Raw genomic sequence first — 26,000 nt, 5'->3', positions numbered from 1 at the left:
TGAAAATATTCAAAGATGGAGTATCTTCTGTGTTTTTTCCCCGGTTCCTTTCCTGCTCCTGTAAGCATCAGATTTTGGATGGGATGTGAATGTATGTGAAATCTCATTCCCTCTTTTTCCTCACATGATTTTTTTCGAAGTAATTTTGAAACTATAGTTCAGTTTAATATTTTGCGTTTTAGAGTTGCAAGACATCCCTGTGTTCATGAGAATATTGATCTGGTATAAATCTAGTTTCTAAAATGACAACCTGGAAAGGTACTAATTGCTATAGGCATTCTGTTTTCTAAAAGATACCATCATATTGCAATGGTGCATGTTTACTATGCACTAAAGAATAAACTTTTGGTCAGGAATGGATAAGGGACTGGCTGCATTCTGTAAGGCCTTTAATCTCAGAGAGACAATGACAAAAAAGATCAAACGATACTTTTCATATTTAAGGGCGATGACAGATATACTGATAGTATTCACTTTGTTTAAATATGTAGATTTGATACACATCCTGAAATAGCTGTCTGGCAATCATTATTTACATGGCTTCATAGTCAACCTTTTTAATAGGGATCTGCTTATGAGTCATCTGAAGTAGAAGATGTATGGACAAACAATAAAAGAACACGCATTTATTGACTCTAAATTAAATGTTGTATTGTTTATATTCTACAAATGCTTTTCTTTCCTCCTTCTAACTTAACCCTGTAGAAATTAGAATAGGATTTGGCAAAAAACCTGAGGTATTTTGGTCTTTATCCATTATGTATTCTCACAGGTGTATCAGAGTGTTATTTATATTCTTGTAATGCATAGAGAATCCTGGCCTAGACCCTACAGCTGATACCAGGCAAAACATTCTGAAACTAGCTCTATGTCAAATATATGTACTTATATGTACATATATGTACTTTAGAGTCAAAGACTCAAACCAGTAACTTGTTTCCATGGATTCACAGATGGCTGTATTTTGGATAGACTAATTAAAAGTGAGTCTTGATGGAGAGGCTGACCATTAGTGCAGATCGTTCCCCTTATTCCACTAGATCAATTAGCTGTACTGTTATCTGCAAGATTGTAGTGAAAAAAGCAAATATATATTATATAGAATAGATTGTACAGACTCAAAAATCTATTACAGGATAAAAAAATCTATTACAGGATAAAAAGCTTTTATTAAAAAGCTTCTGTCACATCTTTTTTCCATTATAAAAATAATTCATTTTTGGTGATCAGTCTTCTACTGAGAGACATATCCAATATTTCTTTATGGGAATTCTGCAAATTTTGTTAATTTTGATCCTGTAATTATATAATATCATACATAGCTAGGGCTAGCTTTATATATTTTCATATAGTAGTATTCATATATCTATATTCTGTTGTATTTGGTAGCTTAATCACTTTTTCCACTACTTTATACTTTTTATGTGTTTATTGTCAATTCCAGGTACTAGCAGAAGTCACAGTAAGTGCTGAAGCTGCAGCTAAAGTGAAAAATGAAGTCCAAGGTGTGAAAGATAAAGCACAAAAAATTGTAGATGAAATTGATTCAGAAAAAGTGATAGCAGAGGGTAAACTGGAGGCAGCTAGACCAGCATTAGAAGAAGCAGAAGCTGCACTGAATGTGAATAAAGTTTTTTACTTTTTGATTAGTTTAGTATTATTTGAGTAACTGATGAAACAAAGGCTAGTTCCACTAACATTCTGTTGTCGCTTGGTTTTGACTACTATTACTAACTGTTCACAAAAGATGGTCACATCTCTGATGGGTATTTTCACCACATTTGGCTTCCACAGGCACAAGGGTTATTTTATAGTATTTATTCAGAAACTGCTTCCACTTTTACACTTGATTATAAAGACATAGGCGTAAATCTTTCAAAAAGTTACAAATGGACTTAGAATTTAGAATATGTTGTTATTCTAAATTCAAAGGGATATTTCCTTCTGCAAAAAGAATTGCTTTTCTTCTTATTTAACTGGTTTTAGCTTTCTTTTATGAAAGAGGAATAAAAGGCTGTCTCACCCTTGCACCCCCAAAATCTTTAAATCTGCAGAGAAAGGGGAAACAAGGTGGGGATTGTAGGGGGATCAGAATCACAATTAAGAAATTTTGAGGCGTTGCAGCACTCCATAATTTAATTTCGCCATTCTGCCCTAAACAGTCATAAAATAGAGGACTCTAGAACCTCAAATGAGTGGTGCATTGTACTGTCAAGGCCTCCTGTTCTAGTTACCAGAAATTATGCAACAAGAAAAGTACTCAGTGTAAAAAGCCAGAAAGTGTTGTCTGATCACACTAATACTCAGATAACAGGATAAATGAAACTTCCAAAATGGCTGCAAAGTGCACTTACAAAATATATGTGCTCCTGCATTATTTAATGGACTCTGTATTGTGTTTGCAGTCATCCTTCTAGGCAGGTAGCAGTGTGAATATATTTTGCAAGCACAAATTACTTTGTTAGTTTTGAAGTTTGCAAGCACTTTTTGTTTTTACGTGAATTATTGAACTAAGCAAAGTGTCAATAATGCTACTAGAAGTAAAAAAGGACCACTCATGCCTATAATAGCTTAGAAAGCAACACAAATAGCCAAATCCATTTCAGAATAATAAGTTTGTCAGGCACTAATTACTGACCAACTAAGTTAGGGCCACTGTATTTAATTTGTGATTTTTGTGTGCTATCTTTAACTCTGGGAAAAAGTCTTGTCTAATATGGGCTTATTAAAAGTATTACAGTTTCATGAAAGTATGACATTTAGTAAAGTAAGCCCATTATTCATTTGTTTTACATTCTTCATAGAAACTTACTTAAGAGACAAAAGTAATAAAAAAAATGAATATCAAGATAATGAATGGGCAAATATAATAAATGGTCTTGAGGCAAGGTTCTGCTATTTTTTTCTTCGAATAGACCATCAGACCAGCGGATATCGCTACTGTTAGAAAACTTGCAAAACCTCCTCATCTGATTATGAGGATCATGGACTGTTGTCTGTTACTATTCCAAAAGCAAGTAGATCCAGTTACCATGGATCCAGAAAAGCCTTGCTGCAAGCCATCATGGGGAGAATCATTAAAAGTAAGTAGAATTTTCAGTTTCTTAAACATTAGAAATAGCAGCTTGCAAATCAGAGTATTATGATGCTGTTTACTCTTAAGAGAACGCCATTGTAAAAAGTCAAACAGTTTTAAGACAGCCATAGAATATAGAGTTTATTTGAAAGGAGTTGGTAAGTAATTACTTATGGACTTTTGCAGCAGGAGCTTTAGATTTTCCTGGTCTGGCTTCATATGACCTGACAGCAAATAAATAAATCATACCAATGACCTGAAAAGAATTTTTGATGGCCATAGTGCTTTTTTCCTATAGGCTCCTAAAATGTAGTTGTTTCTCACTCATGTGTAAGTCTACCATGCCCTGAATTCAGGGGATTCTGTAACATCCTTCTTCCTGTTCTGGGGGATGCAGGTTCACATTTAAATAACCTTTCCTGTTCCTTTCAAGCTTCCTGATTACTTGAGAGATTACTTAGCTGACTAGGAGACAGTAGTTTTTGCCATTCTACGTTTTAGCTTTCTTGTCGCAAATTCCTTGGGGAAACACCCATCTCTTCCCTATAGAGTTTGGTCTTCTCTCAAGAGTCTTCCGATGCCATCTTTTGACGTTCTTTGAATTCTGTGCTACCTCAATTAGTATTTTTTTTTTGTCATGCAAAGGAAGAAAAAATATATATCTTGGATATGAATAGAGCTCTCTTTTTAATTTAAGACTGTCCAGGAATTAAGAAAGCACCAAAACTTTTTATTTTCAATGGACATTATGAAAAAGGATAAGCAATTTTTCCATGACTTGCCTAAACATGTTAAAGATTTAGTAGAAAAATGTTAAAATCAACAATTTATCTTTCCAGAATAATTTAGATCACATTTCACGAATGTATAAGCAATTTTCTTTACATTCTCTAGATATAACAAGTGTATCGCTAAAGCTGTATCTTGGTTAAAATTTTTATGAAACACTACTTCTTAAATGCCAAGATTGGTAAAGCAGGAATACAGAAAATGGAAAGTAATCAGCATCTTTGAAGCCAAGTTACTGCAAAGTAATTTCTTAAAATTTTCAAATCATTGAAGGTATGTTCAAAACAGGAGTAGTTAGTGAACAGCAGGCTCTTTTAAGATCAGCTGTATCACTTCCTTTTAAGGAAGAATTTTGGGAACTTTTTTTTTTTTTTAACATACTCAACTATGAATGAACTTCTGAATGTAAAATGAATACCTTCTAAACATCTTGATTTTTTTTTTTTTTTTTTTTTTTTTTTTTTTTGTAGATTATGAGTGGCCCATTTTTGCAGAGTCTGCAACAGTTTCCTAAGGATACAATCAATGAAGAGACAGTAGAATTACTCCAGCCTTATTTTAACATGGAAGACTACACACTGGAGTGTGGTAAAAAAGTGTGTGGGAATGTGGCAGGACTCCTCTCTTGGACACAGGCAATGGCAATATTTTATGGTGTTAACAGAGAAGTCTTACCCCTTAAGGTGAAGCATCATCTTTCACTTCGTATTTGTTTTAAATGTAATTTACTTCAATTTAGTTTCATATTAGATTTAAAAATAAATATTTAAATAACTTTATTCAAGGATAACTGACTGTAGACTGTAATGGCTAAGGATAAGATCAGAAAGAAACAGTTTCCCCTTCTTGACTGTAGACAGAACCCAGAGCAAAAAAGTTAGAATAAAAATTAGGAGTGATCAGCTGTACTGTGAAGAGTAATATTCCTGCTGTTCCAAAAAGTTTTTCCAAAGGCTCCAAAATAATCTCTATCTCTCTTATGAAATCAGCATTTTCTTCATGACAGAGTAGCTTCTGAATTGCACTTACATAGTTATATACTTATACAGCTTACTGTATAGCTTAATATTTTTGTTCTCCATAGTTTTTATTATTACTATTGTTTTCAAAAATTTGTACCAGGACAGGTTCTTCATTCCTTCTTTTAAGAGTTCTGGAAACAGAGGTTGCACATTGAAAAGAAACTAATAGATGAAAAACTATATTGCCCTCCGTGCTTGGCTTTAAGGCTTTATTTATATGATGGCTTTAAGGTGACAGAAGACTGATGCTTTTCTGAAATCAGTCTGAAGAGAATCCGGACTCACATCATTGAAGTAGTTCTGTGTCAATAGTGGGAACCAAACTGAGTAAAACATTTTGTGAAGTCATTTTTGCTTCAGTATGGATGTTCTTTTTAATGTTCATTAATATTTGAACAAAAAATTTTTATCTGAGGCAAAGACCGTATGGAAACTCAAATGTAGTGTTTGTTGGTTTTTTGGATTAAAAAACAAATATTTAATCCCTACAGGTTCCATAGCATTAAAAAAAAAAAAGGAAAAGAAAAGAAAAGAAAGGGGGAAGAATCTGAATGGTGACTCCAAATCCTTAATAAATTTTAGCATATAAGAATATAATCAAGGATGACAATAAAGAATGGTTGTTCTTCTAGACTCATCAATATTTGTAGATCAAAAACCAGTAAATCCATTGTAAAGGTCTTTTGGATATGTCTTTGTCCTGCTCATTGAAGTTTTTTGCAACTTTTTTAAATATATTTTTTTTAAAAAAATAAAACTGACAATATTTAATGGGAAGCTGAAGTACTACATCATTGTTAGTTACTGCATATAACTGCAGTATATATGCAACAGTTTTACAGAGAAAATATTTCATAGTATTTATATAAATGTTCATATATAAATTACTTTGGTGTATAATTGACTACCTGTTGAATACCAACTAAACAGGCTTAAAATAATACATCAAAGTATATTCAAAATCCCATGGAATTACTGTTTCAGTATTGCTTTTTCTCAGGCTAACTTAGCAAAACAGGAAGGCCGCCTGAAAGTAGCTAATGCAGAATTAGCAAAGGCTCAGGAAGCACTGGATGAAAAGCAAGCCGAACTGGATAAAGTGCAGGCCAAATTTGATGCAGCAATGAAGGAGAAAATGGTGAGATAAAAGTATTCCAGAATTACGAAAAATAATTGCATGCAAAACTGTTAGGTATTATGGAACAGACACAGTCATTTAGAGCCTCCTACCTTGAATGACGTGCCTGAGATTCAAGTGTAAAAATAAAAAGAGATATGTAAATCCCTGTTCTCTCAGATTTCCTTTTTTCTGTGAGTAGGTACATGTATAAGAATAACTGAACTTACAGCTCTCAGGGATGATATTTTAAATAAACAAAATGACCATAACAAATATAATAAGATGATGAACGCAGATATAGAGTAACTCTTTAGACTTTTTCATTCTATTTTTAAATGAAATAGGACATTTTTTTTCAATTTCAGGACTTACTGAATGATGCAGAAACATGCAGAAGGAAGATGCAAGCAGCCTCTGCACTTATAGATGGACTGAGTGGAGAGAAGGTTAGATGGACTCAGCAAAGTAAAGAATTTAAATCCCAGATTAACAGGTATCAAATTTATCAGAGAAAAGACTAAAATTTCAGTAAAAAATGAAGAGCTAGTAAGCCATTTAGTAGCTTTAATAGCTCCTAGAAATCTTAATATATCCACACAAATTAATGGAACTATCCTGAAAATTGAATTTCCCTCCCTTAAGTAATTGCGAGTAACTGAGTACTTGTGTTTCAATTTAGAACAGTACCTCAGATTTTGAAATTTCTCTCAAAAGAAATTATTCTCATTCAATTATGTGCTTGCATTAACAGCTGTCTCTCCTGTCCCCTAACACTGCTCATTGTTCCAGTGTTATTTGGGAAATGAAACCCTCAGCTAGGTGGGAGGTAGGGATGATCTAAGGCTGACACTGAGAAGGAATAAGGAAGGATTCCTAGACTGATAGAAAAGGAAACCTCCCATTTAATATTAGTTATGGCATATATGAATTGAAGAGGGAGACCTAGTAGTAACCCTTGCTTTATAGTCCATGTGCTAAAACACATGTGCAGGGCAGTAGGCCATATTATGAGAAACTTGTAAACTTGGGAGTTTCCACTGCGTAGAAGTCCAAATATCAAAATGTTAAGCATCCTGAGAGACAGAGGTCCCAACTATCTGAAAAACAAGAAACCTGTCAAATGGACAGGATAGAGCCTGGAAGTTTGGGTTCCATTTCTGTGGAATACTTCTGTTTCCATGAATTTCCTATGTGAAAACTGGGCATTTCTGGTAAGGCCTGCTACCTAATTCATCTCAAGAGAATTAAGTCTGAATCTTTTGATAAATATTGTATTGCAGAGATATTTTAAGAGATAGACCAATTTCTTGCTTCACTTATGAAAGTGGGAACAGTCATCATCAGGCTACAATACTTTGTTGAGGTGATGATAACATTTTCATACAGTACAGCTCTGATGTTTTGTCACAAAAATATCTTAAGAGTACAAAGAAATGGCTTGTTCTCCAAAACCAGTGGTTCCTTTCTTAAATAACCTTCAGAAGAGAAACATTCTTATAAGCATATTTCAGAAGTTGATTGTCTAAATCAATAGAAATTGAAATTGTACATCACCTTTTAATTATGGCTATGTTACTTTTCTAGACTTGTGGGAGATGTACTGCTCTGCACAGGCTTTCTTTCATACTGTGGACCTTTTAATCAAAACTTCAGGAATCTTTTGCTTAAAGATTTATGGGAAACAGAGATGAGAGCCCATAAAATACCCTTCTCTGAGAACTTGAATCTGATTTCTATGTTGGTAGATCCACCAACGGTAAGTTCTTGGTGACTGTTCATTTTAAATTCAATGAACATGTTGGGCAGCATTTTGCTTTCTCAGAACAAAACTGTAACTTGTAATACTATCCAATATAGTTCTGTGGTTTCCCAAAGTTCCTGGCAATTCTCACTAAACATCATAGTAAAGAGCAGTGTTTAGATAGAGAAGCAAGTCATATATTATATAAGTACTGATCGCCATGTCTGTAGAATACGTATCTATTAATACAGTGTCTTTTGTTGTTAGCTTTTGTTGCATCAGCATTATGTGGGTCTGATTTCAGACAATTTAATATCAGACAATGTGTTTGCCAGCATCTTCAAGCCTCCTTCAGCAGACATTAAGCCTCAATAGCTCTCCTAGCCTGGCTTTCCCTTAAGGCCATGATCCCAGTTCTTAATTAAGCGCTCTCTGAAGCTTCCTTGTCCCTTTTTTACAGCCTTAAAATAAATTTCTCTAATTCTGTGGAGTCAAAAACTTTCATAAATGTGAAAACTTCCAAATATCTTCCTTCAGTATTAACTGATTTTTTCAGCAACTTCAGATATGCACTTCTTTTTGCTTCATGTTGCTGTTGTTTCTTAGAACAATCTTAATTGAAGAATAGTGATTTCAGTGATATTTTATTCCAAATCACTTTTCTTTTTTTAAAAATTTTATTTTTCAGATTAGTGAGTGGAATCTTCAAGGACTACCTGGAGATGATCTCTCAATTCAGAATGGTATCATTGTCACTAAGGCAACTAGATACCCACTTTTGGTAGACCCACAAACTCAAGGGAAAACATGGATAAAAAAGAAAGAAGAGGATAATGAATTACAGGTGAACAATGTTTTAAAGGCATAATGTGCTCTAATAGATTCCTTCAACTCCTATTGCTTCAGAGCATGTCTGTATTTCATGCGATGAAATTCATATATATACGTATCTGGGCTAACTGGACACTGACAAATCCTGCAAATCCTATTCAAGACTTTTAAAAGATTATAGACTAAATAAATATTAATATAAAAATAGAAATATGAAAAAGAAGGAGGTGGCCTTGTGTTTGTGGTGAGTCCATTCCATGTACAGGGGGGCAATGTGGTGAAAAAGTATATCAAAAGAGAGAGGCAAAATTATCAAGCAGCAATCTGAATGGGAGTATACTGGGCAACCATTAGTAATATTGCAGACAAAGGCAGACTAATTTAGAGCTTTGAAAAAAGTAGGCAAAATGTTTAACTGATGCAGTCCTGGATTTGGCGCCCAAGATGGAATTCATACATGAAATTGTTACTGCAAAAGTAAATTAAGGATATCCTGTTGAAACCAAACCTAAGACAATGCTGTCTATTCCAATGCTATTCTAGTTTTAATAACTCTTTTTAGTTTAAGCTAATAAGCTAAAATGTCAGCTCATGCAAAATAATACAAAATACTCACATATCATCTGCATGTTATATCACAAAGAAAGTTAAGTAGCATGGGAAAAGGAACCTGTATTCTAAAACCCATAATCAGAATGCTGCCAAATCACACAAATCCTCCTGAATCCCATTAAATTTTCTAAATTTTGGGATCTATAGATTTTTATGATTTTAAATTTTGCAGGAAAGTGAACTGAAAAATCTTACTCATCATCTAAGTGGTAAAGCAAGCTGTAGATTTCATTGGATATTTGAGGTTGGAAAAGACCTCTGGAGAGTCCAACCTCTGTGCTCAGAGCAGGGTCAACTGTGGAAGGTTGCTTAGAACCATTTCCAGTTGGGTTTTGAATATCTCCGAAAATGGAGACTCTACAACTTCTCTGGATAACCTGTTCCAGAGCTTGATCACCCTCACCATAGAAAAGCTTTTTCTTACATTTAAATGGAACTTCCTGTATTTCAGTTGATGTCCACTGCTTCTTGTCCTGTCATGGGAACTCCACTGAGAAGAGTCTGGCTCCATCCTCTTTTATCCTTCCCATCAGGGATTTATACATATTGATGAGATCCCCTCGAGCCTTCTCTTCTCCTGGCTAAGTAGTTGTAGCTTTCTCAGTCTCTTCTCATGTTACGTGCTGTAGTTCCTTAATCATCTTCCCGGGGGTTAGGTTTAGCTCAGTTGGGTAGAGCATGGTGTTAATAATGCAAGGGTCACAGGTTCGATCCCTGTATGGGCCACTTGTTTGAGGGGTGGCCCAGATGATCTCCAGAGGTCCCTTCCAGCCTTACCAATTCTATGATTCTATGATCCCTGACCTTTCACTGAACTTGCTCCAGTATATCTATAGCTCTCTTGAACTGATGAGCCCAGCAATGGACACAGCATTCCAGATGTGGACTCACCAGGGCTGATTAGAGGAGAAGGATCACCTTGCTTGATCTGCTGGCAGCACTCTGACCAGTGCAGCCGAGGATGCTGCTGGCCTTTTCCACAGGGACTGATTGCTGTTCATGTTCAACTTTGTGTCTGCTAGGACCCCTAGATTCTTCTCTACCAGCTGCTTTCCAGCCAGTTGGCTCTGCTTCTTACCCATAGATAAAATCTTGAAAATACTATGCGAGCTTTCTGTAAGTCAGAATCTGAAAGCAATACAAAAATACTGTTTATTTATTCATGAATTGTAACCATTTCTTACATTAAGAATCTCTTTTCATGGTATTTTAAACATATAAATTCATAATATTGTAACGCTGATTCATCTATTATACTGAATTTGTATTTCCAGAAATAATTTTCCCAAGATTTAAAAACTACAATTGGAAAAGCTAATCCTGAGGACATAGAATAGAAAAGCAGAAGTTAAACATCTCTAATTTGAAAGTTATCTCTGTGCAACTTCAATTCACAATAAACTGTCAGTTTTAGTTGTGCTCTGATAATGAAGTTTCACACATTCTATTACAACCAACTCTTCACCATTTTATGATACTTTTCATTGTATACATAAGAAGTATTTCTTTCTGCAAAAAATTGATATGTGGTCAACATTTGTTACTTTATGTAAAATGAAGATAACAAAAATAATGAGAAAAGATCTTCCTATTAAGAACTGTGGTTTTCATGAAAAACCTTGCAGAAATGTTTTTGTCTTTATACCAATTTATAATTTATCTTTTAAGGTGACAACTTTGAATCACAAGTATTTCCGTACACACCTAGAAGATAGTCTTTCACTGGGACGATCACTTGTGATTGAAGATATAGGTGAAGAGTTAGATCCAGTCCTTGATAATATATTAGAAAAGAATTTCATAAAATCTGGAACTTCTTTCAAGGTTAGTAATTCAACAAAAGCAATAGAATAAATAGTTAATTTTGTGATGAACAGTAGTTTGTCTTTTATTCTAAACCTCTGCTGAATCAGGCAAACTTTGTATTCAGTAGGACAATGTGAAGAATCAAACTGAATTAATAGAATATGATACAGGATGGAGATTCTCAGTATAACACCTGAGTAATAAGTTGACAGATCTAGTATTTGAGTTCAAATACAGAGGTTACTTCTGAGCTTTTCAAACTAGAACTAGTTATGTTTATCCTCTTGAATTCTTGCAGTATGTTCTACTGATTTTCAAACAATTCATTTTACATACTCTAAGAATAGAATTAATAGGTTAGAAAAGATACCTCTCTCCCTACAGTGGAGTGCTGATTATAGTAACCACAGAATCTTTAATCTGGAATAGAAATGTTTTCTGAAAGAGCAATCTGAAAAGCATGAAGTTGTATTAATAATAATAATTTATATTCCCAACCTTGAAAAATCACGCATGATTCTGACCTTCGTGAGATTACCCTCAAATTATAAAAGCAGTCCCCTCCCTTCTCCCACCAAATATCCTGAAATAAAACGATTGTGTGCTCTGTGTTTTTCCATACACATTTTTTCAAATAATCTGTATTAACAGGCTGGAATATGAGAGAGACTGTAGACTAGATTGTTGATGATAATGAAAATAATATGATTATTGTGTGGTTGTTTTGCTTTGAATGTCAGAGCAAAGCAGTATGCTCAATGGAGTGGTGCAGTCCTACTACTTACAAAGCAGTTACTTGAAATGGCTTAAGAGGATCATACACAGTGATGAGATTTCCTTATTAGTGCACACATGCAGCTTTAAAGGAAGATTATAAATTATTTTGTACTTTGAAGCATCTCAATTTCTGTAACAATTCTGTAGAAAACACACTGAATTTATAGTTGCTTTAGAAAGATTGCTAAAGTTCCTCTTACTTTAAAAAATAAAAAATTAATTTCCAATAATTTATGTTTCATTGTTGGATCAACTTCTGTCTTTTCATCCCTGAAGAGAAGAGAACAGTGATTACTCCAAAGCTCAGCTATTTCTACCATCCTCATTTTTGAAGTGTTATTAGCAATGTAGCAGTGCAAAAGCTAAGTGGAATGGTTCTGAAGTTTTTAATTAGAATCTACAATGGAAAAAATTCCTATATTTGTCTGTAGAGTAACACTACTTTCATAATGTACTACAGCTGCTACCTTTGTTCATTGAATGTTGTTTTCATGACGAATTAGATTTATGAAATAAATTTTCTCTGTTTGGCATTTCAGAGATGCAAATGTTTTGCTGATCAATATTATTGACTGGAGTCAAGTTCTTTTTTCACTACTTTATATTATTCCACAGGTGAAAGTTGGTGATAAAGAAGTGGAAGTAATGAGTTCCTTTAGACTCTACATTACCACAAAACTATCTAATCCTGCTTTCACACCTGAAATTAATGCAAAAACATCAGTTATTGATTTTACTGTTACCATGAAAGGACTTGAGAATCAGTTATTGAGAAGAGTAATTCTTACTGAAAAACAGGTAATATAACAGCACACACAAACCATAGTGATACTTAATTATAGTTTATTTAACTATTTTTAGCATCTAGGCAAAAGAAAAGCTCAAGTAGAGAAAGACATGTGCGCCACTTTCTAAAATTTTATTCAGATTCAGTATAGAAATTTCTAATTAACAAAGATAGACCTGAGGGATTTTCTACAGATGGCTGTCAAGACAGCACAGAAGAAATAGAGTATAAGAACTTGGCATTCATAAGGTACTTCAGACTAAATGACCATTGCTTAAAAAGAAAAGGATGTTATACTAATACATTTTAAAAGGAGTAGATTATGATAGCTGAAAAATAAAATGCATGTTCCACGAATTTGGAAAATTGATGAGTGAATGTTAAATATGACTCACAGTACAGTCCTTAGTGTCATGCCATTTTCCTGTTTTTTGATAATAGGAACTGGAGGCAGAGCGAATTAAACTCATGGAAGATGTAACCTTTAATAAGAGAAAGATGAAAGAACTGGAAGACAATCTTCTTTACAAACTAAGTGCAACCAAAGGTTCTGTATCAAATGTTAAAGAACACAGATTTTTATAAGAGAGATTGAGCTCATTCATATTAGAACCTTTCCATACAGAAATTGATTTATCCATAGGAGATACAATGAGAGAACATGTAATGGTAGAGATTCTGAAATATGATGGTTTACCAGAGTATGAGATATTTGGTGCTATAGCATGCCATTATATGTCCATCCTAGACACTGAAGAATATTTTTAAGCACCTAAACATGTTTTGTGAAACAATTCAAATGCTTAAGAGCTGTCTGCCCCTCAAATGAGATATGGTATCTGAACATGTGCACATCCTTAACCCACTGAAAATGTAAAGTAAAACTGGCTAGCTCAAACTGTGTTGAATGTCTTTTGCAGTATATTGGAGGCCTGTACGTGATCAATTAGTGTCTCTTTGGTGAAATAATATGATGATAGTTTCCAGCAAATAGGTTATTAAATACTTGAGATACACAAATACCAATGCCTTTAGGACCCTAAGTCTTTGGTAATCTTTAACAATCAACAGACTTTACAATAATTGAAGTACTGTGCATACATATAGTATATTATGTGCATAGGAAAGTGGACACCTATAATTCATACTACCAAGCTGTTGGTACAGATGTAGTCATAAGTTGAATGCGTTTGTTTAGCATATTCAATATAAAAGATAATTTTTAATATTTCTTATTTAAAAGGCTTTCTCCAATTCAGTAACTCATTTTCATTGATGTAAATAATTCCTGTAATTTGTTTTTTGATTTCTACATATAAGAAATAAAACAATTCTTATGAAAATGTGCTAAGCATATCCATTTTTTGACTTTTTAGGTTCTTTGGTAGATGATGAATCTTTGATTGGTGTTCTGCGAACAACTAAGCAAACAGCTGCTGAAGTAGCTGAAAAGTTGTCTGTGGCAGCAGAAACTCAAGTGAAGATTAACACTGCTCAGGAGGAATATCGACCTGCAGCTACACGTGGAAGCATTCTTTATTTTCTTATTACAGAAATGAGCATGGTCAATAATATGTACCAAACTTCATTGGCTCAGTTCTTGAAGTTATTTGATCAATCCATGGCCAAGTAGGAAGACACAGATTTTTCTACTATTCAAATGTTTGTTTTTCCAGTATTTTTGCTATTAGTAACATGCTTTCTTTTTGCTTTGTTTTAATGATTCAGATCTGAGAAGTCTCCTTTACCTCAGAAAAGAATATCAAATATTATTGAGTATCTTACTTTTGAAACTTTCTCATACTCTGTCAGAGGCTTATATGAAAACCACAAATTCCTCTTTACCCTCCTCCTGACGTTAAAAATTGATCTTGAGAGAGGACATGTGAAAAACAAAGAGTTCCATGCACTTATTAGAGGTATGTTTAAAATATTGTGTTGTGTGTAGAGGTAACTTCAACTTTTAAAACTTTTATACCTTTTCAAAGTATAATTTTTGGCTGCATGTTTTCTACCAATAGTTCTATAAGAGATGACTGTGTTCTCATTCCTATTGTGGTCTACTGTAGTTAGAAGCAGTTCTACATCTCAGTTCTACTCCACCAGTTAATTAGGCTATTTTCTATCCTGCGAACAATATGATAGTTCTGATTCTCTCGATCAATAGATTTAATATTTTGTATTACATTTGCACGCTTATTTTTATGAATTAGATAGCTTCTGGCTCTTTTACTTCCCTCCTTTCATGGAGGTGAACAAAGCTATCTTCTCAATTGCCAGAACAGTCCCACATCAAATCTAGGAGGCACTATAAACAGTCTGTTATAAATTTGAGTTTGAGCTTTTTTCTGACTTCTGTCAAGCAGCTAACACTGACTTTTTCAGAACTTACTTTGCTTTGGTGGGCTAACTAGCCTGGTCTGTGTCATCTGAATTCTGTGAATTTATGACTGCTGAAAAATGTGATCAGGATTGCTTATGAAGCAGTCCATATAAAACCTGCTTGAATCTTGCAAAGTTCAAATGATTCTTGCAAAGATCAAATGTCTAAGTAGTGAACTCATTTTTTGAGGATCATTATCTCCCTTTAATTATAAAAAAAAGAGATAGGAAATAAGATTAAATTTCCATTCTTTTATGCCTGCCAGTTTTTAATAATTGGTTTATCCTTTGAGAATGCTATCCAACTGGTATGTTATTTTTCATGTGAGGCAGGGCATGCTTGGAAACTCTTTCAAACTCATCTACTTTTATAAAGCATTAGACAAGGAACTGTGTCTCATGCCTTCTCAGCCCATAGATTTTTGTTTTGTCGAAAGAAAGTATATCTTGGGCATTTGAGGCAGAAAGTCATGTCTTACTCCTTTCTATTGATAAGAATCTGTAATAAAATGTAAGAGTACTCTTAGCAATTTTTGTCTAGAACATAAGCTTGCAGTTTCCCACGATCAGTTTGATAGTGAAAAATTCTTCTGGTGTATAAATGACACCAAAATGATAACAGTTTTTCTATAACTATTCACATGATATTGAACAGTAAAAGGGCAAATGCCTTGCCAAGGTGTCTTGCACTCTTAGACATCTTTTATAATGAATATATTGCTCCAGTTTTCCTCTTTGGATGAACGGTTCTTAGTGCAAAATGAATGCCAATGGTATGAAACATCTTCAAGCAGCTAACGGAACAATTTATTTGAAAAACAAACCTCTCTTCCTCTTCTTTCCTTTTTCTTTCCAGGAGCACAGCTTTCATGGCATTTCATTAGCCATATTATCAAAGGATGTCTTGATGAAATACGCATTACTATTTGAAATGAAAAAGTTCCTAGAATTTATTACTCAGCTAGTCTCAGGGAGTTATCAGCTCTAAATCTTTCTTCATGCTGAAGTACTTAAATTGAATTTCATTCTGTTTACAGTTTTTCATTAACACGAAACACTAGGCCCTTCCTGAATATTTTAATGCTATAGCTTGAAGGAAATCTATTTTGCAAAACAGAGAAAGCAGATCCCAAAGCTATAGGAAAATAACTTTCATCCAAAAGATTTGCACATAGATTTTTTTTTCCTAGTTTTCTCCCGTGAATTCTGTCACAGAATTTTTATTTAGAAAGAAACAAATGTGGAAAGAAACAAAATCAACAAGATAAAAGAAAACCTAAAAATTGATTGAAAATTTTGCAGATAACCTGAAATCTGAGTATATCCTATGTCAGTAGGAAGTGAGAGACTAATACAAATGGAGAATATAATCTTCTCTAGTAGACAATAGCTTTGAATGAGAAGCTCCATAGATATAAGCATATTACAGAGGAATTGCAAAAAGTCTTTGGCTTTGTACACTTAAATCAAAGCCAGAAATATTGCCATGTTACCTTACGGACAATTAATGATTACCTGCTATTATTAAAAATACCTCTTTGGCTAAAGTGCATCTCTCATAGAATGCAGTAATTTGTAAAACTATTCCAGTTGGATTATTGTATTGAATTTAAAAATGGTGTTGGAAATTGAATTTAAAAGTGGATTATGGAAAATAGTCTCATATGGCCCATAATAATAACATATTGGATTACAGTTTAGGGTAAACATTTTTTGGTTATCCTCTCTTTGATTTCCATTATTTCAGTTTGCAGAGACTGAAAGGAAGTTCTGGTAATACATGTGGATCCCAGACAGTCGTATCAAACTATCTACCCTATTGCCAAAGGCATCAGTAAAAAGATACTTGAAGGAAAGATAAAAAAGCAGTTCCTGGAAATGAAGGAAAATAATTATTTTCACCCTCTGATTTCATGAAGCAGCTCTTTCTTTATCTGAGATTATTGAAGCTTGTCATCTCTGGGGAATAGGGAAGGAGAAAAAGGGCATCAATAGAAAAACTTTGGATTAAAAGCACATGAAGTAGCTTTACATTTTTGCTTGATAGAAATAATTTAGATTTGTATGTAGAAACTTCATGTTCTTGAACACAACTTTGCCTTTTAATCGGTCCTTCAGTAGTTCAAGAAAACATTTAAATGATATATTAAGCATAGGTAATTCTGTTTTTTGATTATATCTAAATGGATCCATATGTGGAGGAAAGCCATTTTTTTCTGGATGCTGGAACCTTTCATGTAGCCTTTCTATGGCAAAAAGAAAAGTAAATACTTTTTCACACATTACATAATTACATTACATAATTAACTTGAAGTCATTAGCATAGCAAACCACTAACTGTAAGAACGTGGCAGGATTAAGCAAAAGATTAAGAATGTATATTAACAACAAGAATATCAAGCATTGCAGTGAGAAACACATTTATACTTTTAGAATTCTCATTCTTCGTTGACATGCTTCCTCTGAAACATAAGATTTAAAAGAAAAATTTCCCTAGAAGCAAAAAATTCCCTAAAATCTGTTTACTACCTACACTGCGCATTTTCTTTTGAAGTTAATTGTTCCGATTGGTAGAATATTGTCCGGATCCAGCAAGGTAATCCTTGTATTTCTAATTTAGGATATTCAGATAACTAGGAAAATATTTATTTTTTCTGAATCAAGCTCTTATTTGTCTCATTCTTTTAAGAAAGCAAGGCTGCTCGTTCCTAAAAATCGTAATTGATAACATAAATAAAATCCTTGCATCCTGGAAGCCTGCAGGAAGGCATCTCAAAGAATCAAGCCTTTCTCTGCAAGATTTGTAGGGGAAGAGACTTCAGCCAAATCAGAAAGAATGTGTAGCACAGCATTATAAATGCTTTCCTCTAATTTGTCAAAACTTTAAAGTAATATTCAATTCTTCTGCTGTGTCAAAAATACTATATATAATGTCCTCCCAATAATTTCATAAATAACAAAATTTGTGCTTTTATATAAGAAATTAATATTTTAATCTCTTTTTCACTCTAATAATAAGTTTGTCTTCTTTTCCGTCTTGCTTTTATGATTCATTTTCACTACATCCCATTCATGCAGAATTGGAGATGAAGTGGGTGCAAAATAAAAAAAGATTTGATTGTGAAAACCTCTTGATAATCTGTGGCTTAGGTACAGTTTGGAAAAGTAAGACTGTTTTCATTGAAAAGGAACTACATATTTATGTATGCATGTGTGTTTTGGTGTGTATGTGTATGTATATACCCATGTATATCATTTGGAAGTATTCAAATAATTACAGATTATATACATATAGGCTATATACAGATTGTATATATAGGCACACATGTATGCATGCAAACATATAGCTGGTTAAAAACAATAGTTATTATTCCAGGATGCTTTCTTAGTTTGTTTGTAACATGCTGGTGAAATGCATTATAGCAGCAACCTAACTGAGTGAATGCTTTAGTTTTGGAGATGCATGGAATAACGCTTTCCAGTTTTCCTGAGAAGTGACATTAATTAGTGGAGGACTGGGGAAGAGGAAGTGACAACAAAAAGGAAATTATATTAAAATTTAATATATAAAAATTAAATTGTGGACTTTGTTTCTTATAGTTTGTATAAAATTGGGATATAGTCCTATCCTGGAGGCATGCTTTTGTACTACCTCTTCAGTTACATGTCAGAGGATGTGAAAGACATGTAGCTACTGGCTGTACAGGCATATAACTGCTGTTTAAAACTACTTGCGCTTTCGAGGATTAATCTTTCTTCCATCATTCTGAAGTTTTTCTTTTCTGTTTTTTTTTTTTTTTTTCCAATGGTTGCAGTGGATTACTTTGTTAATATTTGTACCATCCTTCAGATGTTATAATAGTACTTTTCATTAGATAAGAGGTAGAAGTTTGCTGTTGAGTACACAAAATTTTCTTTTGAATTTCTTGGCTTTTTATGAATAGTAGGGGAAAAATAATGTGTCATGGGGGAGTTCTTCACAGGAATATTTTGTCTTTCAGATAACACAAAGTAATATTTAATGTATTATCAACACTCATGAAAAGGAGAGGAGGTTATTCACAGAATTTTCCATGCTCCAAAAATAATCAGCATTATTCTATAAACTTAAAAAAACAAACTATGTGGAACACATACCCTAGGAGGAGAGACTGAGGGAGTTGGGCTTGTTCAATCTGGAGAACAGAAAGTTTAGGGGACTCCAACACCTATGGGAAGGCCATCAAGAAAATGGAGCCAGGCTCTTCACAATGATGCCTGGAGGGAAGGTGAGGGACAATGGGCATAAGCAGAAAGAAGAGATGTTTTGGACTGTATGTAAGGGGAAAATTTTTTACCATGAAGACAGTCAAGCTTTGGAACAAATTGCCTGGAAAGGTTATGCAGTCTCAATTCTTGGAGGTTTTGAAGACCAGAGTGGATAGAACCCTGATCTAATCTCATAGCTGATCTTGTTTAGAGCCTGGACTAGATTTGAGACTAGACTTTGAGATGGGACTATAGCTCTCTGGAGATCCCTTCCAAACTAAATTATCAAATGATCCTATGAAATAAATACTAAGTACACAAGAGTGCAATTCATATCAAGTGAAAATGATAAGAGCCAGAAAACATAGTTAAAAAAGAAGCATCAAAATTATCTCTACCTCTGAAGTAGTGTATGTGTTTCATCAGAATGTTTTTACCTGCAGGAGGTGCGGCACTGGATCTAAAAGCTTGCCCACCCAAACCATTCCGGTGGATTCTTGACATGACATGGCTAAACGTAGTGGAACTGAGCAAACTTCCACAGTTTGCAGAAATTATGAATCAGGTGATACTTAAAGTAATTATTTATTTGTGTCATGTTAATGGCTAGTTTTCCAATGATAATTCTGCTCCCATATTTTACATTTGGAATGCAAATGAATGATGTAGTTAAAAAAAGAGGATAGTCAAAATACACAGAAATAATCAAAGTTAGGTAGTGAGAATGGGAATATACTTATTTGCTCTACATTTTTCTCTGTATCTGCTTTTTTGTATTATAGTCATTGATGTAGATTGAAAAGAGAGCAGGAGCAAAGAACTAGAGAAAAAGGAAGTCAGTGAAAGAGGAACATAGGAAAGTAAGGAGGAGAAAGGATAAAAAAAGTAGAGGCACCAGAAGGGCACAGAAAGTGAATCTATGAGTGTCAGGTTATAAATTATGCTGTTTCATGTCTTGAGTCTGACAGACTTTTAGAATAGATTGTTTGCTGTTTGTTTTTAAATACTCATTTCCATTCAAAGATTAATATTTTACTCAGTTATGATGAGCTAGCTATAAAAATCCAGTTTATTTTACTGCAACATATGTGATCTTATGTGCACTTAAGTTTGTGACATATTAATCACAATTATTTTTTTTAGTTTGCGATAATTATCATGATGTTGTGAGTTAAAATACTTCCTAAACATTTCTTTTTCTCTATTTGCTAAGCACTACCTGTTGATCAAACAGCCTGGATGCAGAATGTATTTGGTGCCCTGGAGGGTAACAGAGACTATTTCTAAACTGGGGTACCTAGAAGTGCTCCTGTCCGCTTCCCAACTGTGTATCAAAATGAGATCCATACCTGGATATGTATTTTCAATTTCCTTGATGTTTTGATTTCTGGGGGTATCAAAACAGGACACACAAATTAGAAGAAATTTGGGGGAATTCTAGTGAGGTCTCCACTCTGGTCTATCAGAGGACCAGGACCCAAAAAAGCATGCCACTTAGCATACTTGCTACATTATTTAAATGTAGCTGTAGGGTTATCAATTTTGTATTTTTCTTTTTAATGTGTAGATTGTAATTGTTCAGCTATAAGATTCTTGTAGAACTAGTGCAGGCACAATTCTAGACTCTGAAACACTTAGACACCAACATTACTCAGAAAGACCTTTTGTTAAGGTCCCTTCAGTGCTATTGTAGTATTCAGTAATAGACCTTCAGTGCTATTGTAGAATTTCCATTCTATTCAGAAGTTGAAAGATAGAACGTGACAGGTGAGTTTACTAATAGAGGTGTGATCTGTCAAAGTCTTAACAGAGCTTGTAATTTTCAATTTGCATTTCTTTGGCTGTCTGAACTGCACTGAGACAGGAAGATTTTTCTGTTGTCTCTTAGTGCCTTGTGATTAAAAGGAATAAATCATTCACAGTATAATTCTCTTGTAATATAGAATACTCCTTCTAATTAATGATTTTTCTTAACTAGCTGCATGTAGTTGGGAGGAGAATGCTCCGTGGGTAACTGATTAGCTTAAGAGCCTGCATCTTAATGCCAAAATTTCTAATTTTAATATGTTAATAACAGGTCATATGGCATATATCTTAAAATGCTCTAGTCTCATAATGTTACATGTAATATATTCTATAATAATGGCAGAATTTCATTAAAATATACATTTACAAAAGGATTTTATTGTAGCTGAAGAGTATTTATACATATATGAATGTCATAAACTTAGGTTGCGCGTAATGAAAAGGGATGGAAAAGCTGGTTTGATAAAGATGCTCCTGAAGAAGAAGTTATACCTGATGGATATAATGATTCACTTGATACCTGCCGCAAACTTTTACTTATCAGGTGAGCATATGCACCAAATACCTCCATCTATCAATAAGATATTATCATAATAACATAACTGTAATTCATTTCTGTATGGCATAAGATATTATTGAACTTACTTCAGAGCTATTCTCTGAAGAGTCTAAAACTATTGGTTCTAGAAAATATTTTCTAGCTTTGCTTTTATGTCATGACAAACGGAAACTGTGAACTATGACACGTTGCAGCCTCATGCAAAAAGCCACTGAAAATATAAAACCATTCAGATTGTTTTCAAAATTATTTTTATGGTTGTTTCTTTTTAAATGACTGATTTTAGGAGTGTGTAAGTAAGTACACTGCCATGGGCAACATACTAAGTCTCTAGTAAGACTATTATTTGAAGTTTTTTATAGTCATATCTTTTGGGCAGATGTGTTTTCTTTTTCAGTGGGAACAAAGAAGACATATCCTTGGCACAAATGTGATCCATTGCAAAAGGGCTGAGTCCCTGCCCTAAAACACTGAGTACTAGAAACTCAATGAAACACCTGTAGAATTTTATTGAAGGGCCAAAACAATCTTATGTTTCCCTACCTCCATTCTTGAATGCAAAAGCTCTGTTGAAAAAAGCCCCAATCTAATTAAGGTTCCCTAAAATTTTGGTGCAGATACTTTACGTATGGCAAAGTTGTAAGGAGCTGAAAAGTATTGGATAATCATAAGTAGAGGGAAGAGTATGAGTTCTGTGTTTTACTGCATATGTAAATACAAATATACAAACATTTTTATCTTATGAAGCAAAAATCTCGACTAAATACAAGTTTCTTATTTAAGTCTGGTTTAGCAACAGGAAAAGCACTGAATTTTTATCTTGATATATATTTTTATTCCTAGGTCTTGGTGTCCAGACCGCACTGTTTCTCAAGCCAGGAAATACATTGCAGATTCCTTAGATGAGAAATATACAGAACCAGTCATTCTGAACTTAGAAAAAACTTGGGAGGAAAGTGACAAACGAACACCTCTCATCTGTTTCTTGTCTATGGGATCTGACCCAACTATTCAGATTGATTCATTGGCTAGGAAGCTTAAACTGGGTATGAAAATAATTATTCACTGTCCTGAGTTGTTCAAGATACAGAAGAATAATATAACTTAGGAGATGTTTTTATGAAAAGTATTTTTATGTCCTGTTGAACTGTTATTTGTTCCTGAAGCATGGTCTTAGAGGTTGCAAAAGTAATATTTAACAAAAGACATCATGCTGAGGATCATTCTGTATGCAGCTGGGCAATAATGTGTTTTCAGTATTTTTATAACTTATTATCATCTTTCCAGGTAAAGAATTTAAAGAGATACAGTATTTACTTTTTTTTTTTAAAAAAATGACATGTTGAGAATACTATTTTCTTGTTTAAAATCTTCTTAACGGCAGGTAACAAAATAATCAGCAATCTACTTACAAGATTACTTTCTAATAAAAACTACTCACAAGATTACATTTATATATTCTGGATTTTATGTCTACATTTTATGGAAATTTTGAAAATTTTGTGCATACAAACTGAGTTGGGTTCTAAACAAAGTAGCTCCATATATTTATGGTATTATTCACGTTAATATGATCACAATTGTAATTTTACAATTGCAGATTGTGCTAGTTTAAGTGGCTTGTTGTATACTTGCACTTGAAGAAAAATCTGAGTTTATATTTCAAATATTATGACTTCATTATAATTTGGCACAAATTCCTGTAGACAGTAGTAACATTAATGAAAGTCATTCACTTCTGAAAACACTGAACATTAAGGATGTATATTTTAATGCTATTTACAAAGTTTCAGTGTTTAGAAAATTTATACACAGTAGCATAATATGATACTGAAGGGATTCTAATTTAATAATTATATATCTTTGTATAAAAATTGTAATTAATTTTGATGTATTTTATCCCTGTTTTGGGGGGCTGAATTGGAATTTTACTGGCTCTCTCCTCAAGGATGTAAGTTTATTAATAAAATACTTTCCTATCTGTTGTAGAATGTAGGACCATCTCTATGGGTCAAGGACAAGAAGTTCATGCACGCAAATTCACTCAGATGTCAATGCATCAGGTAAGGAAAAGCATATAAATACAAGTTGATGTCTTAGAATTATTTTGCTTCTATTTTTGCATCCTATCTTCAATATTTTGCATTTTCACCTACCATCAGACATATCTAAGAGTAAAAAAAAGTCCTCGAGGGCCTGAAACTAAAAGCATTTTAGTGCAGGATATGCCTGTGCCAGTAGAGTCTGAGTCAGTAATTCTGCCTGCAGTATTGTTGAGCAGCATTTCAGAGGTATCATATTCTCTTTGTATCTCTATGCTGTTATGCGAAGGTGAAAGGACATAGTCCTTTTTCTGTCCTGCAGAAATTGCAGCTCCCACTTCTGTAGTGGATTTTTTTCCTCCTCTGTGAGCTACCTAGAAATTACATAATTTCTGTTAAATAATATGGTGAATTGGTGAATGCAAACACAGCTTAAAGCTCTAGACTCATAAGAGTGTGTCAGAGGAAGAACTTACTTACATCTCCTAATACTACCTCACATTTTCCTCACATCTGTGCTGATGATAGGACCTCTTTGAGTCTCAAGGTTATCTAAGAATTCCCAAAAAATATTTGAGAACTTTTTTAAAGGTTGCAGTGCTTTATGTTATGGCAGATGACATTCTGAAACAGTAAAAACATGAGAAGTCTAAGCAGCAGTTCCAAAAAGATGGTAATTGAAACCTCAACTACAGCATAAAAATTACAGTGTAAAGATAGTACTGTCCAATTGGCAAGACACTTGAAAAGAGTTGTGGACAGTGTTCCAAATGAAGGCATGTAGATGCAGCTGAATGAAAACTCAAAGCAGCAGGTGTTATTTTAGCAGGCTGAAGGACTAGAATGTCTTTAATAAAAAAAATGCATTGACAAATACACATGGCCCTAATTTTTCTGCATCTGAAGAATTCTGAGCTGACTTATGCTTACTGAAAGGTTTGCTTAGTAGCCATATTACTTATCCCTTATGCAGTATGTGTTTTTGCACCTCCAGTAGGAGTATTTATCAGAAGTTAGATAAAAATTTAAAGACACAAATCCATTATGGGTTTTAAAGCTTGTCACCTTGTGACATAAGACTTCCATTTTACTCCTTTGGCTCTATGTTATCAACCATAAGAGCTTCAGAAGAACAAACTGTGAAAGTGAGATCAGAGTACAGAACATTCCATCAGAACACTGTTATTTTGGCACTGTTGCAGATTCACAATCAAGATTATTTCAGACTTCCATCTGAACTAAACAGGTCTTCTGTCCCTACACTCTAATGTTCAATTACAATGAGAAGAGGAAATGCTTCATTTTTCAGACTTTCCTGAAGAATCCTGTCCTCTTAAACTGATGGCCTGGACTGTTTCAGAGGCTTTTCAGGATTTCCTGTCTGTCATGCAGAAAAAAGAAAAAGTCAGGCAGAATCAGTTCAGGGACTTCCAGTTGTACTGCACCCTCATATCTTGATTTGAGACAAAAAAGAAAAAAAAATCTCTTGCCAGATTCTATTTGTTTGTTTGACCATAGTACGATCTGTTTCGTTTCTGTTTCCTATTATCGACATACATAATACTTGTAAAAGGCTTCTATTTTGTACCTTTTCTAGAAATTACAATATAATCCAAGGTTCTCTTGCTAATGCAGTCTTTGCCATGGAAGTTCTCTATATTGTCCCAGTAACCTCTGAAGCCCTACCAAATGTTATAAGAGCTGTTTTGGAAAGCACCAGTCCACATGCATAACTTTGGGAAAAGAGAAAAAAAATTATTAATCTTTATAGCAAGTGATATTCTTTAAAATGTGTAAAGGTACATGTACTTCTCTCATATTTCTCTATGTCTATATCTCTAGAATGGTCATCATCAACTCCAGGTTATTGGAATGGTGAGAATTGGGGCATCTCTACCTTTCTTTGCTCTTATTTGAAAACACAAGAATATTCAGAACAGCACTCCAGTAGAGCTACTAGGAACAGTTTCTGAACCACATGCCTTGGTGGTACACACACTTTACAAAGGGAGAAATAAGTGAACATCAGATTTGAAAGAACAAAATAAAATCACTTGATATGAAGATAAATATCTATGGGTTTTTCTACTTCTGGATAAGAGTATATAATATGATTAAAACTGCTGTACTGTGATATGTGTGGATAATTTTCAAAAATTGACCATGATTCATTTTGAAAATGTGACAAATCAATTAAAGAAATAGATCCCCACGGAAGAAAGGAAAAAACTCTAAATTCTTTCTTTATTTTTAATGTCCATCAGTTCACCAGAAATAGTTCAATTAGATTTTTTTATAAAATGTTATTTATTTCTTTATAAATGAGCTAAACCAAAATTGACAATATGAAATTACAAGCTGTAATGAAATCCACACATCACTGTTTAGAAATGATTAAATAA

The 26,000-nt window shown here is 33.7% G+C and overlaps 1 protein-coding gene across 1 annotated transcript in view; it reads left to right on the top strand.

The window, feature by feature from the left end:
- The window catches only part of DNAH8 (dynein axonemal heavy chain 8), a 161,967-nt gene that overhangs the window by 118,639 nt on the left and 17,328 nt on the right, over window positions 1-26,000 (top strand). The window contains exons 67-82 of the mRNA XM_062573613.1: window positions 1,445-1,621; window positions 2,916-3,083; window positions 4,336-4,548; window positions 5,888-6,025; window positions 6,373-6,500; window positions 7,592-7,763; window positions 8,437-8,592; window positions 10,860-11,015; window positions 12,390-12,572; window positions 13,003-13,108; window positions 13,938-14,190; window positions 14,290-14,480; window positions 19,635-19,756; window positions 21,423-21,541; window positions 22,400-22,602; window positions 23,546-23,619. Of these exons, the coding sequence (XP_062429597.1) occupies window positions 1,445-1,621; window positions 2,916-3,083; window positions 4,336-4,548; window positions 5,888-6,025; window positions 6,373-6,500; window positions 7,592-7,763; window positions 8,437-8,592; window positions 10,860-11,015; window positions 12,390-12,572; window positions 13,003-13,108; window positions 13,938-14,190; window positions 14,290-14,480; window positions 19,635-19,756; window positions 21,423-21,541; window positions 22,400-22,602; window positions 23,546-23,619 (2,559 nt within the window). The remainder of the gene's footprint in view (window positions 1-1,444; window positions 1,622-2,915; window positions 3,084-4,335; window positions 4,549-5,887; window positions 6,026-6,372; window positions 6,501-7,591; window positions 7,764-8,436; window positions 8,593-10,859; window positions 11,016-12,389; window positions 12,573-13,002; window positions 13,109-13,937; window positions 14,191-14,289; window positions 14,481-19,634; window positions 19,757-21,422; window positions 21,542-22,399; window positions 22,603-23,545; window positions 23,620-26,000) is intronic.

Source organism: Rhea pennata, chromosome 3, assembly GCF_028389875.1.
Source record: "Rhea pennata isolate bPtePen1 chromosome 3, bPtePen1.pri, whole genome shotgun sequence".
In the NCBI taxonomy this organism is placed as follows: Eukaryota; Metazoa; Chordata; class Aves; order Rheiformes; family Rheidae; genus Rhea; species Rhea pennata.
This window is presented reverse-complemented; position numbering and strand designations above follow the sequence as displayed.